This window comes from Sceloporus occidentalis, unplaced genomic scaffold (genome assembly GCF_023333645.1).
Source record: "Sceloporus occidentalis isolate IW3139 unplaced genomic scaffold, rSceOcc1.0.p SCAF_1, whole genome shotgun sequence".
Lineage (NCBI taxonomy): Eukaryota > Metazoa > Chordata > Lepidosauria > Squamata > Phrynosomatidae > Sceloporus > Sceloporus occidentalis.
In genome coordinates this window covers 132552965-132572883 of record NW_028316981.1, presented here as the reverse complement: position 1 = coordinate 132572883, position 19919 = coordinate 132552965, and the positions used below count along the sequence as shown (strand labels likewise).

Below are 19919 nucleotides of genomic sequence, written 5' to 3'. Positions count from 1 at the left end.
TCTCACTGAGGAGACAAAACTGCAAAGGAGTGCATAGGATCCCACACAGCAGCACCCCAGATCACAACGCTTGTAATACTGATTACATGCAGCTAACCAAGGGCCAAAACAAGACGGCCTTGAAGGGGTGGCTTCAAGCCGCCCTGGAGAAAGCTGGATCAGGGCTGCAGCAAGTGCATGCTGCGGCCCCTATCTGGGTTTTTGTCGGCTCAAAAAGAGGCTGCAACATGCCACTTATTTTTGAGCCGGCAAAAAAACGGCTTAAACGCTGTGCTGCTGGATCGCTGCCCGCCATCTAGTCGGATGGCCAGCGTGATACAGCTTGGGGCATTGTCAGGGCGTGCATCATCTAAACACCATGCCCCCCCCCCCCCCTACACCAGCATATTGTGCCAGTCTGTTTTGGCTCCAAGTGACTCTTTGTAACCCTGCCCAAAAGCAACTTTGTATAGCACAAGTTCTTGATGGATACAAAAACTACAGTAGATGCAGAAGTGTAAAATGTTTATTTTTTTAAAAAAAGTTCCAAAGAGAACCAACCTTCTTAATAGTAGAAATGTACAATACTGTAATTTAAAGTAATTGTATAAAAGTTACAAAATCTGTTTGTAGTTGTATCTTCTCTAGAATAATTTTGCTAGAGAGGATCTGGAAGAGTCCATTGGCATTACATACTGTGCAGCAAAGCCTTCCAGATGTTTCATCCTACAACTCATCAGTCCCATCTACTGTGGCCAATGGTGTAGGATTGTGAGAGTTGTGCTCTCAAACATTGGGAAGGAGCAGCAAATATTCCCTACTGTATGTTAGAGGGAGAAGGCACTGCCTTAGCTGTTAGCTATACCTGAGTGGGTTAGAAATGGGGGAGAAAGGCAGCACGCGTATTGGCGGCTGCAGGTAGAAGGAATTTGTGTAGCACCCTCTGGCAACTATAGAAGGCTCAATGACCTCATAGTGGCACCCTGTATTAAAAATCAAGGTGCTGCTGAATAATCAGTTGATGCATTCAAACGTGTGTGTGTGCAGTTGCAGAAGCATTACAAGGTTCCCATGAAACTAGCAACTGTGCAACAGCTTTATATGACATTCTCTTAATGACTAAACCACACAATAGTGATGCTTCTCCCTTGATGTCAGGAGGCTGTTGTGTAGCCCAATGGTGTAGAACCTATAGCCCTCAAAATATTTTGAGAGTAGAGTTCTTACAAACCACCCACCATGACCAGTGGTACGGAACTGTGGAAAATGTGTGTTCAAGTGCCTGTGAATTTATGCCAACCTCATGAATTTCATAGGGTTTTCTCAGGCAAGGAACACTAAAGAACTGGTTTGCCAGTTCTTTCCTCTGAAGTACAACCTACAGCATTTTGTTGGCAGTCTTACATCCAAGTCCTAACCAGAGCTGACCCTGCTTAGCTTCCAAGATAAGATGTGATCTGGTGCCTTCAGGCCATGGGAGCTGTAGACCAGCACATCTGAAGTGCCATAGGGTTCTCACCACTGCTGTAAACCCTTAATCTAAAAATATACATGCAAAGAACCATGAGAAAATGTCCCTGTCCCAATCCCAAATGTGTTCTCCTGGAAACAAGGTCCTCTTCATTTTGATAGAACATACTTCATGTAAGCAAATATAACATTTTCTGCCTTCCCTTGGACTGTTCCATACAGACTGCTTGTTTGTAGTGGCACAATTGAACGTTCTATATGAAAATCTCCTTGCTTGTGACACTTTAGTGTAGCAAGGTGAAGGATTCTAGCCTTGCCTTCCCCTGATTACCTAAAGCAAATCAACTATGTAGGACGAAAGTCTTACCTAGTTGAGAATTCAGTTCCCACAATGGGTCAAACAGATGCCACTGAGACACCCATAGGGAGAACATCAGTTCAATACTGCCCTCCTCATGTCCCTCCAGCAAGTGGTAGTTAAGAGTATTTGAAGTGGACACAAACTGAAATTCTAGGCTTGTGCTTTGATTATAGAATCACCTTCCTTTTTAAAATTGAGGTTAGCTATAGAAGCTGAAGAGATGAAAAACAACAGGCTGCCAAATATAAGATGGAGAATGATACCTATCTCACTGTCTACTTTCAGAGTAAATAAGGTTATTGGTTTGAACCACTGCTTAATTGCTTTTTAGATTGCACACTTTAAAATCAGCATATGCAAGTAAGAAAACAACCCTCTTTAAAATGTCAGCCCATCTTGTAACAGTGATTAGAATAGGTCCTTATTTAGTGCAATACAGTAGGAGCAACAGTTTTGAAAACACCTTCTCCCCACTAAATGCAACTGCCCTCCTACCTCCCTAGTTTCAACTGGCAGCTACCCAGCGCAAAAAAGCTGTTGAGGGAACCTGTTATAGAGTCTATGTACAAAAAGTGCTAGGAAAAAAATTGAAAATTGCAGCTTTTGTTTCGCTTTGTATGAAGTTTGCTGGTGAAAATGGGTCAGAGCAGGAATGGACACCTGCTTGTGAGCTGGTGCCAGTGGTTAATGGTTCAGTCAGTGACCTCACTGTAATAGTACTTCTGGGCAGCGTCTGTCATTTTCCAGTTGGCAGCCCGGAACTCAATGATCTCCAATAGTAGCAACTGGGAAAGGGAGCTGAGGCCCTCCTGTAGAAGGAAGCCATCTCGCAAGAGTGAAAAGAGTTCATCCATACGCTGTGAGTTCATCTTCTCCAGCTGTTCACCAATGCGGTGTAGCTGCAGCACCAGACAGTCCACCTTAACAGAAAGAAATTAACACTTTAAGAACTCACCTTCTGTAAGACTCATCTTAATGTTTAATTCAGAAGGAAACGAGCTGCTTCTCCTATGGCCCTCCAGATGTTGATGAACTACTACAAACCATCAGCTATGTTTGCTGGGGCTGATGGGACTGAAGTCTAACAATATCCAGAAACCATCTTTGTCCTAAGTAAAGATGTCAGTTACTTTAGAGGGGTTCTACTATCAACATGTAACACTTTATAGAATACAAAGGGAAAAGAGCTTACAATCTAAAATTCAACATGGAAAAACAAAAGAAGAAGAGACCTTGGTAAAAAGAAAAACAATATGCCATTGTTTCAGTTACCTGTCTAAGCATCAGTTTTTGAAATGACTCTATTCAAAATCTTACTAAGTACGGTAGGAATTAGCCATTTAAAAAGCACCATAATAGCCAGTTCCTTCACAAAAGAATCCCTTACATAAAGAACAAGCCACTGTTTTTTGCCTTTTAAGACATAGGAAGCTGTCTTATACTGAGTCAGACCATTAGTCCTCTGAGATCAGTACTGTCAACTTGCTGGCAGAAGATCTTTACAATAGATCAATGATAGGCAGTTATGGCCCTCAGTGCTTCTGGCTACCACTCCCTTCAGCCTTAGCTAGTAGAGAACTCACAGAAGGTGCAGTTCAAAAACATCTCAAGCCATATGTTGCCCACCCCATAATAGAGGCCACTTGCATCATATTTTCTGACATCACTGTAGTGCCCTTCAAAGGTGTTGGATCACAATTCCCATCATGCCTGGGTATAATGAGGTGTAATCCAACATCTGAAGGGAAACTAACATAATGGAGATGGCTAGTTTTGTTGCACTATTCTTGAAGAAATCCATCCCTGTGAGCTAGCCTGACATCATTCAAGAGTCAATATCAAGTAAACGGGGTGTGTGTGGTCAAACCCAAGCAGCACATCGTTGCAATATTCAGGATGAAACAGCAAAGCACTTTGCAAATCAATTCCTTTTCCTTACCTCAGTTCCCAAGCTTGCTCTTTTGTCCCTAACTTCCGATACTATCATCCCCATTGTGTCCCTATAGAACTCACCTCTTCCTCTTTTCGCATGCTATCTGGCTGTGCCAGCTGGAATAGACAGTCATAAACTGGATTCACCAGTGCCATCATGGGCATGTTGTTGACCTGTTAGTGAAGAATGTACTTGTTAACTGATATTTACAACCCTAGTGGAATGCATAAATCCCTCCTTTCCCACTCCCTATGAAACTATGAAATCCAGAAGATTAGCTGTATCTGAGCCTGTGGAAACAAGAACAATAAAGAATTGTTCAACAACATCAAGACAAACAAATGTATTATGGCATGAGCTTTCTTTTTGCTGAAGCACTGACTCAAATGCATGATAAAGCAAAACAGAAGCCACAATGTATGTGTGCTGGGGAGGCTGAATTAAGATCTGGGACAGAGGAGGGCTCTTGCCATTTGAACTGCCAGAAAAAGAGTGAATTCTTGATGGTGCTACCATAACTATGGAATGCTTTCCCAGAAGGATCCACTTGTTGCCACCTTTCTATCTTTCATGCAATACATAAAAGCTTTTCAGTCTTGCTGACTTGCAAACTTGTACTATTTTGGTTTATTATAGGCAGAGCTTGCTGCAAAGCAAACATATGTAGACTTGGACTGTTAATTGTTTTGTTCTTTTTTGTAAGCCATCTTGAGAATATGATAGGGCAGCATAAAAACACTATACAGCCAGCCTCTGTATCCACGGATTCTGCATCCACAGATTCAACTATCTACGGCTTGAAAACATCCCCCCCCCAATAAAAAAACCCCAAAAAGCAAACCTTGATCTAAGAAGCAGAGCCCTCCCTCCAGTCCATCTGGTGCCATCCAGCCTCAAAGGGAGAGATGCGGGCCCAGTTCCATCAGGCCTGGCCTAGATTAAGAAGCAAAGCCCTCCCCCCAGTCCATCTGCCATGGTCCAGGCCTCAGAGGGAGAGAAGAACTGCTGGACCTGATTCCCCTTCACCACTGCCATTCTCTTCTCCTTTTGTGTCATGTCTCTTTAGATTGTAAGCCTGAGGACAGGGAACCGTCTAATTAACCATTTGTTAGCTTTCGTGGCTGAAGAGTGGGGTATAAATACTCTAAATAAATAAAGTGATTTTGCCATTTTACAGTTGGCCCTCCTTATCCACAGATTTTTATCCACTAATTCAAGCATCCATGGCTTGAAAATATTTTTTTTAAAAAGTATAAATTCCAAATAGCAAACCTTGATTTTCCATTTTATCTAAGGGACACCATTTTGCTATGCCACAGATTTTGTTATCCATGGGAGATCCTGGAACCAAACCCCAGCGGATAACAAGGACCCATTGTATATTAAGTACACAATTTTCCTATGCCACTGTATATAATGAGACTTGAGCATCCACAGATTTTGGTCTCATGGGGGATCTTGGAACCAAAGCCCAGCAAGTACCAAGGGCCCACCTGAGCCAGAATCGTATCAACTCTGCAGTTTGCTCCAGAGGTGCTGAGGTACCAGGGCAGCCTCTTCTCAGCAGTTCTGTCCCCCTACTTACTCTCAGGTAGTCAAAGATGCTACAGATGAAGGTGACATAGCCAATCCAGGCCTGGAGGGAACGAGCTCGCAGTTCATCCCGGTCCTTATATTCCTGTTGAAGACGGTTGAGGAGGCCCCGCCGGAAAACACTCTGGCCCACCTGCTTGCTCTCCGCCTGTGAGAAAAGCAAGGCTATTAAATCTGGAAGGATGCTGTACAGTATATAACCTCAGCTGTAACAGCAAAGGCTGCTATTTCTTTTTATTTCTCATACACAGTTCAAACCTATCACTGTAAAGAAAGTATGTGCCATGATGAAAGAGACGGATCTCTGTAGATGCACAAAGTTTACAGGGAGGCAAAACAGAGGTAATTAATGAGCTTTGCTCACCAAGTCTAAGCTGTATTTGAATCGACAGATACATTTTCTATTGTTGTTAACTGCCCTCGGGTCAACTTCAGTTCATGGCAACCCTGTGGATGAAACATTTCCAAGAATCCTTATCCTCAAGCCCAGGCCCATGTCCTCCCTGACAGAGTCTAACCATCAGGCATGTGGTCTTCTTGTCTTTCTACTGCCTTCCACCTTTCTTAGCACCACTGTCTTTTCTAATGCTGAGCTTAATATCCAAAATGGTCAAGCAGATCAGGCCGAACCTAGGTCCAGCTGCAGGAATGGAAGCATGGCTGGGGACAGAGCTAAGGTGAACAGCATGCCGATACAGAATCCTATACATACATATTATTTATAATTTTATTTAATGTTAGGTTCTTTCACTTTGTTTGAAATCAGCAATAAGACAAGTACTGTAGTCTCCATCTGCTGCCATCACTCACCTTTCTTTCATCAGTTATAATGGGAATACAGGAAAGTAAGAAGGAACAAAAGATAGTACTGTACAAGGACATTGAACGAGGAGGAAATTATATACCCTTCCAGATGTTACTGGACTGGAACTCCCAGCAGCCCTAGCCATCATAGCCAGTGATAAGAAATGCCAACAACTTATAGAGGACTGCACAATTGCTACTCCTATTTTAGAATATTTAGGACCCCAATTAACATTTTAAAACAAGTTTCTAACTCTCACAGTAGTGAGAATAATGTTGAAAATATAATGGCATCATATTGAAAAGACCCAAAAGAGGACCAAAAATAAATAAATAAAAAAGAAACCTATATTTAGTTTGTTTTCAAATCTCATGGTTTCCAATACCATCTTATGTTTTTATGGAGCTGTCTCAGGTTTTCACTTTGACTCTACCAGTATAAGGGGTCACTGAAACAGTTAGGAAATTTGTGGTTAAGTGTGATGCATTCCTATCATGCATGGACACACATTCATGAAAATTATATGGCATACAAACAAGCAGAATTCACACAATATGTAGATATGGCTGACAGCACCAAAGAAATAACCCATTTTGAAAATATAGGACATGCAGAGTCCTACCTGGATTATGGTGTAACAGATGCGCCCTGCCTCTTTGCTGAACACACAGTCTTTGAGGGACTGATCCACAATAACATTGGCCACCCTCTCCAAATCCACACTGCTGGGGTCTACAAAGAAGAAGCAACATTGTCACTATTGGCTTTAAACAAACAGAAATGTGGATGGGTCTGGGTGTTTAGAATCTTGCAGCCATGCATAATTTCTAGATTTTTTTAATTTTGTGGGATCAAAGCTGCCTTCCTGGAATGGCAGTAGACAAACCACTCCTTCCTCAACTCTTTAGTTAGGAATGTCATTTTCTATTCCATCTGAAACAGGGAAGGAATCATAAGGCCCAGAAATATGTGATGCATGTTTAACGCTGCATGAGGAAGCTAACTGCTGAGTTATATCCACCCTATAGTTTTAATTCAGTTTCAAACTGCTTGAGGTGCTATGGCCCCTGGGAAAGGAAAGCTGAACCTTTCATTATATGAAGTAGTTAAGATTTTTAATAATAAAATTTTCAAGACAGATTGTGAGGGAGAGAGAGAAGGAGGGAAGGGTAACACAGAACAAATGCCACACAAGTTTTCATCATACAGCTGGTCTTCCACATCCACTGATTCTTTATCCATGGATTCAACCACCCATGGCTTGAAAATATTCCAAAAAGACATAAATTACAAACAAACAAATCTTGATTTTGCCATTTTATCTATGGGACACATTTTACTAGGCCATTGTATTTAATGGAGCTTGAGAATTCATGGATTTTGGTATCCATGGCGGTGGGGGGAGGGGTCCTGGAACCAAACCTCAGTGGAAACCAAGGGCCCACTGTACTTTAAAACACTTTCAGTTCAAAACTTCTTGGCCTTTCAGTATGAAACAGCACTGCACTGACTGTGTATTACAATATCAGAGATGGATAAGACTATGAATTTGAAGGAAGGCCCAAGCTGAATGAGAACAAAAATCTTTCATTAACAAACTATCTGTCATTATCCCTTTTTGTTGTAATTAAGTGCTGTTTTTTTTTTTTTATTTTCACAAACATACATAATACATACATATAAACATAATACATACGTACAACAATAACAAAAAGGACAAACATTACACTGAATATCTAAACCTAAGATATAATCACTCTTTAATACTTCCATCACATCTTATGGAGCTTGGCTTCTTTAGCCTGTTCAGATCCCATCGAACTAGGATATCCTATCTTTTCTTCGTACCTAACATCCTTATTACATCTAGTCCATTATACCAAGGATTATCCTATTCATCTAAAAAGAAAAATACAGGGAATAATCTCTTATTATATTACCTTAACATTTGTCTCATTCCAGTATAATCAGTATATTTCAGTATGTACACCTACTCAATCATTATAAGAAAAACAATATCAAAGCTATAGTTATCAAATATCAACCAGGATATAGATCCACACACTCCCAATTCTTATTCACCTTCTTTGCATCATTCCCCTTGGTGATTTCTGTTAATATATCCATTTCCTTAGCCTCTCTCAGTTTAACCATCCATTCATCTGTTTGAGGTATCTCTTTCTGTTTCCAAACTTGGGCATACATAATTCGCGCCAATGTTACCATATACAAGATAATAGAGTACATCTTCTTCACCATTGGGTTATCTATTATACACACCATATTTAACAGAAAGATACGGGGATCCAATGGGATATTTATTCTTAGAATTTTTAACATTAAACTATGTATATTCACCCAGAACTTCTTTGCCATGTCACATTTCCACCAAAGGTGGAAAAAAGAGCCCTCTTCTTTCCCACATTTCCAACATAAACTGCTAGCAGTCTTATATAGTTTATTGATTTTTTGGGGTGTCATATACCATCTATAGAATAACTTGATGTAGTTCTCTTTGTAGTTTTGACAAATTGTAAACTTTTTTGTATCTCTCCAAGACCTTTCCCAGTGATCCAATGTAATAGACTCCTGGAGATCTTGTGCCCATTTAATCATATTGTGTTTAACGGTTTCATTTTCCAAGTTCCTTCCCTTCAAAATTCTATAATATTGTGATAAATGATTTTTCCCTTTATCCAATAACACTTTATCTAAATCGTTATTCTCTTTACTGAAACCTTTGGATTTCAAATCGACTCTAAATCTATTAGCGATTTGAAAATATAGATACCAATCAACATCCCGACCACCAACAGCTATATCTTCTTTTTGTTTTAGGGAAATAACATCATCTGACCTCCATAAAATCAGATCCTTATATGTCAACCATGAGTTCTTATAGTCCTTAGTTCTCCTAAAAAAGGCTTCTTGTGCAGATACCCATTGTGGTAGGTTAATGTAAAAGAGGGCTTTGATCTTGTTCCACACAAATAGAAGGGCATTTCTCAAATAATGATGTTTGAAACCCTGGTGTTCCTTGATTTTATCATACCATAAGTATGCGTGAATTCCAAATCTTAAGTCTCCGCATTCTAAGGTCATCAGTCTATCGTTATCTAATCTTACCCAGTTTTCGATCCAACACAAACAAGCAGCATAATAATACAGTTCAAAATTGGGTAACGCACATCCTCCTTTACAAACATCATCAGTTAACAACTTCCACCTTATTCTAGCCCTTTTCCCTTCCCAAAGAAACTTAGATAACTCTTTCTGCCAAATAAGAAAATGTTTTTGTTCTGCTATTACCGGCAAGTTCTGGAACAAATATAAAAACCTAGGAAGGATATTCATCTTTAATACCGCAATTCTCCCACAAAAGGAGAGATTTAGCTTTGACCAATTAGACAGATCTTTCTTAGTTTCTTTCCATAGGGAGGTATAGTTATTCTGAAACAAATCTATGTTCCTTGACGTTAAAAAGATTCCTAGATATTTTGCTTTCTTAACCACTTTATATCCAGAAATAGAACTTAATTCCAATTGCTCTCTTATATCCATATTTTTAGTTAACAATTCAGACTTATCTTGATTTAATCTTAGTCCTGAGAATTCTGAGAATATTTGCATAGTGGTGTTCAAAGCTGAGATGTTATATAACGGGTCTTCTACAAAACAAATAAGGTCATCTGCAAATGCCCTTGCTTTAAAGACATGGTTTCTGATAGAAATTCCTTTAATATCAACATTAGACCTGATATTATTCATTAACACCTCAAATGCAGCAACAAATAGGAGAGGCGACAGAGGGCATCCTTGTCTTGTCCCACGTTTTATCTCAAAATATTCTGTTCTTTCGTCATTAATTAACAATCGCGCCCTTTGTTCTTTGTATATCGCATTTATCCATGTTAACAAATTATTACCCAAATTCATTTGTTTCAAGAGTTCTTTGAGGAAACTCCATTTAATCTTGTCGAAAGCTTTCTCTTGATCAACCAATAACATAGCTATTTTTTTATCAGGGTTGATTTCACAATGTTCAATTATATTCAGTACAACTCTCAAATTATCTTTTCCTTGGCGTTTGGGTAAAAACCCGCATTGGTCCTCATGTATATGGTTAGCTAAAACTTCCCTCATTCTGTCAGCCAGTATACTCGAGTAGATCTTGTAGTCAGTGTTGGTCAAAGAGATAGGTCTGTAGTTATTCATATCTTCTCTGTTATTCATTTTTTTAGGAATTAAAACAATCAGGGCTTCCTTCCACGTCTCGGGTATTCCATTGATTAATATATCATTGATAGTGTCTTTCAAAGGCCCCACCAACACATCCTCCATTTTCTTATAGTATATGGCTGAAAAGCCATCTGGCCCCGGTGCTTTATTGACTTTCAATTTCCTGATCGCTTTTATTACTTCTTCTTTAGTTACTTCGTGATTTATTTTCATATTTTCCTCATCGGATAAGAACAACGAGGTTTGGTTAGACAGGAAATTTTGTAGTCTTTCTTCCACATCAGGGCTTTCTTTGGTGTCATTGTATAAATTCTGGTAAAAAAATTTAAATAGTTCTTTGATAGCTTTTTGTTCAGTATATTTAATGCCATTAGAAAAAATACTTGTAATCATCTTTCTTTCCCTCTGTTTCCTTAGTTGGGTAGCCAGTAGTTTCCCAGCCTTGTTTCCCTGCTCAAACGTTTTTTGTCTTATCAATATCATTTTTTTCTTTATTTCTTCCACATCTAAAATCTTTAGTTCTTGTTTTAGAATCTGCACTTTGATTCTTAAATCCTTATCGCCTTTCTCTTTCCATTCTCTTTCACTCCGTTCCAATTCTTCTTGCAGCTTGATCCTTTTATATGATAGTTCTTTTCGCTTAATTGAGTTTAGTTTGATCAGATTGCCTCTGATCACGGCTTTGCTGGCATCCCAAATACTTTTCTTTTTCACACCTTCTATCTCATTTTCCTTAAAGTAATATATTAACGCTTCTTTTACCTTGTCACACACTTCCTCGTCATTCAGCAATTCATTCAGCAATTAAGTGCTGTTGACTTTGACCCATGGCCACCCCATAAATGAGACTCCCAAGTCACCTTATGATCAAATGATAGAGTTATAATCTGGAAAGTAATCTTCTCTATTTCTTTAGGTCTGGGGCCTATGGACTCTGCCTGATTGGTAGTGAGGTACAAGCTTGTGCCAAATGTAGGTGGGGTGGGGGAAGGAAAAAAAAAAAAAAGAGAGAGAGAGAGAGAGAGAGAGAGAGAGAGAGAGAGAGAGAGATGCTGACCTTTGAGTGCTGTCTTCAGCAACTGCTGAATCTCTGTATCAAATGAGTGTATCTTATAGTCTTCTTTGCCTGTGTCTCCCATCTCTTCCCCTCTTCCAGTGATCAGGGAAGCAGCTGATTTAGTAGTAACTGTGGGGAGATAAGAGATCAAACAGTGTTTACTCAGGACAGGAAGGGCAGCAGTATTAATCTTAGCTGGCATAGACACTGGCTCTCTGCTGAACAGAGGAACAGCACTGCCAGTCACACTGTAAGAAAAACAAATGCATCCATAACAAAGGGGGAAAGTTGGAACCAAAGCTCTCCTGCCTCTTTCTCTTCTAGCAGATCATGAGTGTTTGACAAATATCTTTGGGCCTTGACTTGTTCTGTTAACTAGAGAGATGGTGGGGAGATGTGCTTTCATTTTGATTACGAACTCACTCTAATCAGCCCACCTTGCTCAGTGCCAGACCAACGGATTGGCACAAGCATGTGCACAGTGAATTGATGCGGCATCAAATGCACTGCTCACTCATCAAAATTCCAGACCTCTGACATGCGCTTTCACTGCAGTCAGGGAAAACCAAAATGACAAAACAAAGCATGCTTCCAGAGAAAACATTAAAAAATGACAACTACATTTATTCACCACTGAGTTCAGGATCAGCTTCTGGCATTTTAAGGGTTGGAGCCTCACTTCAAATTCATGGCCCCCTCCATTTCTCAGCCCTTGGTTATATTTCATGTCTCTCATATATACACACACACACACACACACACACATATATATATACTGCCCTTTTCCCAAAATTGGACTCAGGAAGGCTCACAACATTAAAAAAACAGTACATTTAAAAGTATACAAAAATAGTACATTAAAATAGAATTAAAATATTACAATATTAAAACATGTTACATATTAAAAGAATAAAATACAATTAAAAAGATAAAAATGTTAAAAATACTTTAAAACAATACAACACCATCCCATGCTTTAAAAACTTTGTTTTAAAAACCTGTCTAAACAGGTAGTCTTAGCCTGCCGGCAGAAGGATAACAAAAAAGGGGCCATTCTGGTCTCCCTGGGGAGGGAGTTCCACAGTCTAGTGGCAGCCACGGAAAAGACCCTTTCTCACGCACCCACCAATTGCGCTTGTGATGGTGGTGAGACAGAGAGAAGGGCCTCTCCTGAGGATCAAAGAGCCTGAGCCAGTTCATACACAGAGATTCATCCTGCCAACTAGCCTGGACTTTTTATATCTCATGGACTATTTGATGTAAACCCCCCCCCCCCCTTTTCCACAGTTCGGTGCCTTCTGCTATGCCTGAAATGTCTATATCCATTCTTCTATTTCTCAGAATACTTCTAGTGCTGATTTCTCCTTAAGATCCCAGATGCCTACCTCCTTCATCCCAACTTCTTGCATCATTCCTAGAGCACCCCTTTCACCTCCCTTGGAAAAATGTAGTAATTAAACCTTTCGAACAAACTGCCCACTATAATATACAGTGAGAGCAGGGCAACCATTTCAGGAGAAGATGGTTTTCTTTCCCACAGATTAGTAGAAATGGTAGCCAATATCAGCATGATCCTAAGGGCTGTCCTAGATCACCATCATGGCCCTGGGTTTGAAGACTTGAGCAGGGCAGCTGATGACCAAAGGCTCTTGGAGGTCTCTCATTCGTATTTGTTGTTGTTGTGTGCTTTCAAGTTGTTTCCGATTTATGGCGACCTTCAGGCAAGCCTATCATGGGGTTTTCTTGGAAAGATTTATTCAGAGGAGGTTTGCCATTGCCTTCCCCTGAGGCTGAGAGCATGTGATTTGCCCAAGGTCACCCAGTGGGTTTCATGGCCACGCTGGGAATCAAACCCTGATCTCCAGAGTTGCAGCCCACCACTAAAACCATGATGCTACACTGGCTCTCATTCATTATCCATAAACTGAAATGGACTCGAGGGCAAATAACCACTGAATCATGCTGTGCTGGAAATGATCCCTTTATCAATCCAGTTTCTCCACATACCAAAGCAGCTGCACAAGCATTCTTGCACAGAGGGAATACTGGATATAATATGTAATAGAAAAATGTTCTCAAGGTTTCTGGGTCAATGGATTGTGTGTGTGGCTGTTGTCTTAGGTGCTGGTCAAAATGTGGGTTGATCAGTGCCCAGTTAACTTGGGCTGCTCCCCTTTTATGCAACTTCTGTGATCACAGAAGGTATTCCAGCTGAGTGAGAGAACTCTTCCTTCGCATATAGCAAGTGCTAAGAAAGAACAATCCCAAGCATCTCTAGCTAAAAAGTATCTTGGCTGGCAAGGACTGGGAAAAAGTTTCACATCTGGAAAGCTGACACCGGTCAGAACAGACAATATTGTTTTGCTTTGGTTTAAAGCACCTTGAGAAGTCAAGTGTGAGCTTTGGAATATGACCCCGGAGAGCAGGGTTTGAATCCCAGCTAGGCCATGGAAACCTGCTGGGTGACCTTGGGCAAGTCACAGTCTCTCAGCCTCAGGGGACGGCAACGGCAAACCCCCTCTGAAGAAACTTGCCAAAAACAAAACAAAACCCTGTGATAAGTTGGCCTTAGGGTCGCCATAAGTCGGAAATGACTTGAAGGTACATAACACAACACCTTAAGAAGTTCACTTAAGATCTCAGTGAGTAGTTATTTCAGTTATGAAGGATAACTCAGGTGCAAGCAACATGGGCCCGACAGCTGTTGCTGGATAGCAGCTTCCCACAGCCCTAGCCAACATAGCCAACAGTAAAGGATCATGGGAAGTGTTGTTGCTGTGTGCCTTCAAGTCCTTATGGATTTTTCTGCCAAGATCAGCTCAGAGAGGGTTTGCCTTTGCTTTTTCCATTGAGTGACCTTGACCAAGTCACTCTCTCTCAGTCTCAGCGGAAGGCCATGGCAAACCTCTGAACAAATCTTGCCAAGAAAACCCTAGGATAGATTTGCTTTAGGGTTGCCACTAGTCACAACTTGAAGGCATACAACAACAACATGCTTGGCAAGGACAAGTCACACACTCTCAGCCTCAGAAAACCCCATTATAGGTTCCCCTTAGGGTTGCCATAAGTCGGAAACAACTTGAAGGCACACAACGACAACAAGTGCTGCTGCTCCAAGTCCTATGCAATCCTGGGATCTGTAGTTTTACAAGGCCTTTAGCCTTCTCTGCCAAAGAGGGCTGGTGCATCACTAAATTACAAATCCCAGGATACTGTAGGATGGAGCTATGGCAGTTAAAGTGGTGTCAAACTGCATTATTTCTACAGTGTATGCACCCCCACTACTCACAGCTGTCTCTGGTGTGACCCGGCCTTCAGAGATGGATAAGTCATGCACAAAATGGAGGACATATAATTGTTGTTGTTGTTGTTGTTATTGTGTTCATTTATATCCTACTTTCTTCCCAGTACAGGGACTCAAGGTGGCATTTTGGAATTCCTCCTGGACAGAAGGCTGAAATGTAGGGCATGTCCTGGAAAAAGAAGGACCTCTAGTCACCATGCCTGCACCAGCTGTCAAAAATGCTCCGAATGGAGGACATTTTGGAATTCCTCCTGGACAGAAGGCTGAAATGCAGGGCATGTCCTGGAAAAGGAGGACTTCTGGTCACCATGTGGGTGTCAAAAATGCTCAGAACTGGGGACATTTTGGAATTCCTCCAGGAGAGAAAGCTGAAATGGGGGACAAGTCCGGGAAAAAGGAGGACTTCTGGTGGCCATGCAAGTGTCAAAAATGCTCAGAATGGAGGGAGAGGAGAGGGGGCTGAAATGTAGGACAGGTCCTGGCAAAGGAGGACCAAGCCTTGGGACCCACCATGCCTGAGCTGCCTCAAGGGAGGTTTGCAGGAGGGGGGGTGTCAACTTTATTGATTGATTGTAACGCAGGCCAAGGAACGAGAGGAGAGGAACGGCGTTCCTTCCAGAAGAGTGGAAAGGCGACCCACCTGGAGGGGAGAGCCAGAGGCATCTTCAGCTCCTTTGATTGGGTCCCTCTGGCTCTGGAAGGGCAGCCGCTCCAGCCAAACCCGGGGGAAGGGCTTCCTCTTAGGTCATTTCCTCGCCCAGCAAAGGGGCAGGCAGCCTGCAGGTATCGCCCCCTGCTGGCAGAATGAGGCGGCCTCCTCAGGGCCTAAATAATGCACTATGGAATTCTGGGAATGGGGGTTTGTTGTGGCTCCAGAGCAGAGTATAAAAACAACTCACTCCCCCCCACACTCCCCAGCTGTTGGCATTGGCAGTGCATTAACCACTTTTCACACTTAGGAGTTTATCACACCAGGGTTAATTTCGGCATTCAAGTGAGATTAAAGCACATTTAAAACATCCCACAAACAAAGCGGAAATGGCGACTAACTGCGCAAATGGTTATCTCACGCAATTGCACAAATAAAGTGATGGTGGAAACACATTGTCGCTGGAATCCTGAAAGTAAAAAAGATGCACTTTGCAATCACTTTAATGGCGGGTTTTGTGCAACGTCATGTGAAATCGTTTCACGTAATTATGCCATTTTCCTGGGATGTTTATGGGATAAACTCCCAATCTCCTTCGTGTGATAAACTCCTTAGAAACAATCACAGGCAGAGGATTCTTCCAAAGTTCCTGGAGGCTTTTATCTTCAATTATAATAAAATATATACATATAATACAGCACGCGCGCACACACACACACACACACTCTTCCCTCCACATTAACAGCTTTGATTTTGCGGCTTTGATTATTCATGGATTCTATTAATATATTATCTCTAGGAATATCTAGGTCCTCCAGCACAACTCTATGGTCAACTTTAACCAAAAGTCACATTGAAGGACCTAGAGATTCCTAGAGAGAACACTCCACTAGGCATTTGTGGCTCCTCCAGCGCAACTCTATGGCAATGTCTGGCAGATGTTGACCACAGAGTTGCGCTGGAGGATCTAGAGATTCCTAGAGAGGACACTCCACTAGGCATTTGTGGCTCCTCCAGCAGATGGCTGCCATGGCTACTCCCTCCCACTAAACCAAGATCTGTTGCATGGAATAGCTGCCTCATTCTGTCTTAAGACAGAGCCAGGCACCTCTACTGCATATGGACAAGTATGCAGTATTACAGAGCCAAATTGGGAGATTTACTTTTAGACTACAGCTCCCTCAGTTCCCAGAAATGTGGGAGTTATAGTCAAAAAAGAAACTTGCCTAAACTCTATACAAACAAAAGGTTTTAACACTGTGTACAGAGGAGTAGCAGATCTACACAAAAACCCAACCAAAAACAATCCATGAGTGTCCATATTTTACCTTATGAAAAACACTCCACACAAAATCATCCATAGCATTGGACTTACTTCTTGTTGCTCTTTATTTGCAGTTTTAAGAGCTGCAAGCTAGGTCAACATTCCCTTAAGCAGTTTTACAAGAAGTAGCTCTTGTAGCATAAAAAGGAGAGAGGAAGAACGGTGTGTGTGTGTGTGTGTGTGGCAGCACCTTTAAGATTACAGTAACTGGTTTTTATTTTCGCATGTACTGCCACATCAGTGTTACTGTCATAAGCGCTTGTATGGTACCACAGTATACAAACATCTTAATGGCTGACCTGGAATAACACTTCCTCAGCACATGCACCCAAAACCTTCTCCTCTACCTATGATTTCTTGATTACGTCTGTGTAATTTGGCCACATGGAAAGTGGTTATTTGAGAAGCTCCACCAGGATTTCAGCAGCTTCCCCCCCTGAGCCTGGAACAATTCACACAACAAATTCATTTTCTTATAGCCACTAGACATGCTTAAATTCATTAGCTATTAATAACTTTGAGTGTACAGCCTAGACTTGCAATAGCTACATCTTGGGCTTCACAAGAGATACAGCCATCTAGTCATAGGTTCTGCTTCACAGTCAAGAACCCTGATTGGTCCGGTTCCAGACTCCAAGACAGCTGCATAGGCTCAAAACCCTTATCTCATTAATACTGAATATGCAGCAACTAAAGGAACCCAGTACAGGATTAGTGGGTACTCTCCTACATGCAGTACACATATGCAGAAGATATCTCAAGGAAACACATTTTCTTTGTCATACCAATTGAACTGCTAAATATTTTCAGAATTTGGCCGGGTATCAAAGGGAGGAAGATAATATTTCACTGACCACATAGCTAATATGGCTGTAATAAGCCCATCTGTTAGATGGAAATTTCAGTCAACCTGACAATATTAAAAACAGGTACAGATAGAGGTATGTCTTCACACAAGAGCGTAATATCACTAAAAAATACACCTATTGCCCCCAACGTGTTTCCTATTCAGGAAAGATTCCCTCTCTGTCTACATTCCTGGACAGTGCCTCATCTGCCAATTATTATTTTTTTCAGCAAACCAGCCTGGTGTAGTGGTTTGTGTGTCTGGAGACCAGGGTTCAATTCCCCACTAGGCCATGAAATCCACTAGAAGACCTTGGGCAAGTCACATGCTCTCAGCCTCAGGGGAAGTCAATGGTAAACCTCCTCTGAACAAACCTTGCCAAGAAAACCCCATGATAGGTTTGCCTTAGGGTCGTCATAAATGGGAAACAACTTGAAGACACACAACAACATAGCTGGAATACTATCCTGGGGCCATCCATAAAACACGTCATCTTTTGTTTGAAATCCTCCCCCCCCCCCCACTGCTAAATTTCAGTCTATGCTTTCAAAATTTTTGTCACACCTGTCCCCCACTATTTTTGAGATGTTTTCTGGGCCCAAGAGTGGTGGAAATTACAAGACCCTCATGTCTGCTTCCTGCCACAAAGCAACTCTTGAACTCAGGAATGCTGTGCCACTACAGACACTAGGGAACAATTGATCAGACTTCAGATTTCTCCGGGGAAAATTGCATCACTTGTTGAACATGGATTTCTGCAAAAAGATATGCACCATGGTAACAGCAGTACTGCACATGGTTTACACGTACCAGGAATATATAGCAGTTCAATACTGCTTTTGCATTCATGGCTCCACCCTGAGATTTTTTGGCTTGGTGAGGTACTTGGAATTCTCTGCTAGGATTATTAAATTGCTGGAAGTACAGAACTAGAGCTCTCTAGCAAAGAATTCTGGGTAGCTCATCAAACTGTAAATCCCAGGATTCTATAGCATGGAGTCCTAGCAGTTAAAGTGGCATCAACCTGTTGTAACAGTGCAAACCCAAGGACACAGCTAGATGTAGTCTATGAAAAGCTCTACTATTAACGGCCAAAGCAGCCAACACTGGGTAAGAGAGGTCAATGCCCTGGATCAAAGTAAAGCAGCTACAAAATGGTTCAAAACAAACTAGGTAGTTGAAACAAGGTATGCTCACACTTACCTTTGTGAACAGCAGTACTTTACGTCTCTGGCCCCTTAATTTCACCAAGCTCCAAAGGCAGGAGCCTTTGTTTAAACCACATCCATTCTATGAATCAGTCACCCTACCTCCAATAGACAGTCTGCAGCTCTTCAAGCAGATTTGAGATTGCTTTCAATTTATTTCATCAACACCCTTCCTATGAGCATACAATATTAAAACAGTAACAGCACCAGCTTCCTGGATAACACTTTGGTTGCGTTTAGAAAGAATACTACTGTCTGCCCTGGATGCACCAATTAGGTCAGCCATCTGTTGTTTTAATAGCCCTTTTCATGCCTCCTGGACTAATCCATCTTAACACCAATCTAATTAGACAAAGCGAGCATTGCAGTGCTCATCCCCTGCACATGGGGCAACAGTGCCCCCTTGTGAACTGCACTGTGAACTGAGGTGCAAATGTGATATTACCATGTGCCTGGGAGACTACATCCTTTACTGCCCTTGTGGATTTCAACTAACAAGTCCTAGCTAGTGCTTTTCGTTTCACCCCACACTGGACTTGCTGGTTTTTCAAACATTTCCTGCCATTCTGCTTTTAACAGCAGCCTCATATGCAGATCGCAGCCAGCCATCATATTATTCTCCATGCTATGAAAAGTCCAAGAATAGATCAGAAGTGGCATGCTTGTTTTCTGGCCAACTTGAAAACCCACCAAGTGTCAATGAACAAAGGCACTTCACATAAGGCAATACTTCACTAAAGAGCTCCAAAACAAGACACATTGATGGAGCAGATTATAAAATTCATTGTATGTGTTATGTGCCATGATTTTATGATTCTAAGTTGCCTGTCCACTTATGGCAACCCCAGACATTACTGTACAGTCCGTCCTCGCCTTACGCGGGGGATCCGTTCCGGATCCCTCCGCGTAAGGCGAATTCCACCTATGCTCGAGCCCCATTGGAAACAATGGGGCTCGTGCGCAGCGGCGCGGGGTGCAACAGGCGCACATGCCCATTCAATTGAATGGGACGCACCGCCCCTTCCGCCCCGCGGCTTGAGCGTGTATGCTCAAGGCCGTGTAAGGCACGCCCGCGTATGGCACGGGCGCACTGTAAATACACTGGCTTCTCCCTTAAGAAGACCGAGATAATAATAAATAAATAAATAAA

General features: G+C 41.7%; 1 protein-coding gene across 3 annotated transcripts; it reads right to left on the bottom strand.

Moving 5' to 3' along the window:
• Window positions 1-495: 495 nt before the first annotated feature.
• On the bottom strand, window positions 496-19028 carry LOC149322183 (MIF4G domain-containing protein-like). 3 transcript variants are annotated; one of them, XM_089536493.1, is made up of 6 exons: window positions 18765-19028; window positions 11438-11566; window positions 6764-6873; window positions 5329-5484; window positions 3824-3916; window positions 496-2730 (listed from the first exon to the last, which is right to left on the bottom strand). In XM_089536493.1, the coding sequence occupies exons 2-6, from the start codon at window positions 11517-11519 to the stop codon at window positions 2503-2505; spliced, it is 669 nt and encodes a 222-aa protein (XP_089392619.1). In that variant the 5' UTR covers window positions 11520-11566; window positions 18765-19028; the 3' UTR covers window positions 496-2502. The 3 variants fall into 3 exon arrangements, with proteins under 3 accessions (XP_089392619.1, XP_089392628.1, XP_089392611.1); XM_089536502.1 differs by having other exon boundaries at window positions 18872-19028; XM_089536485.1 differs by lacking the exon at window positions 18765-19028 and adding an exon at window positions 15382-15587.
• Window positions 19029-19919: the final 891 nt, after the last annotated feature.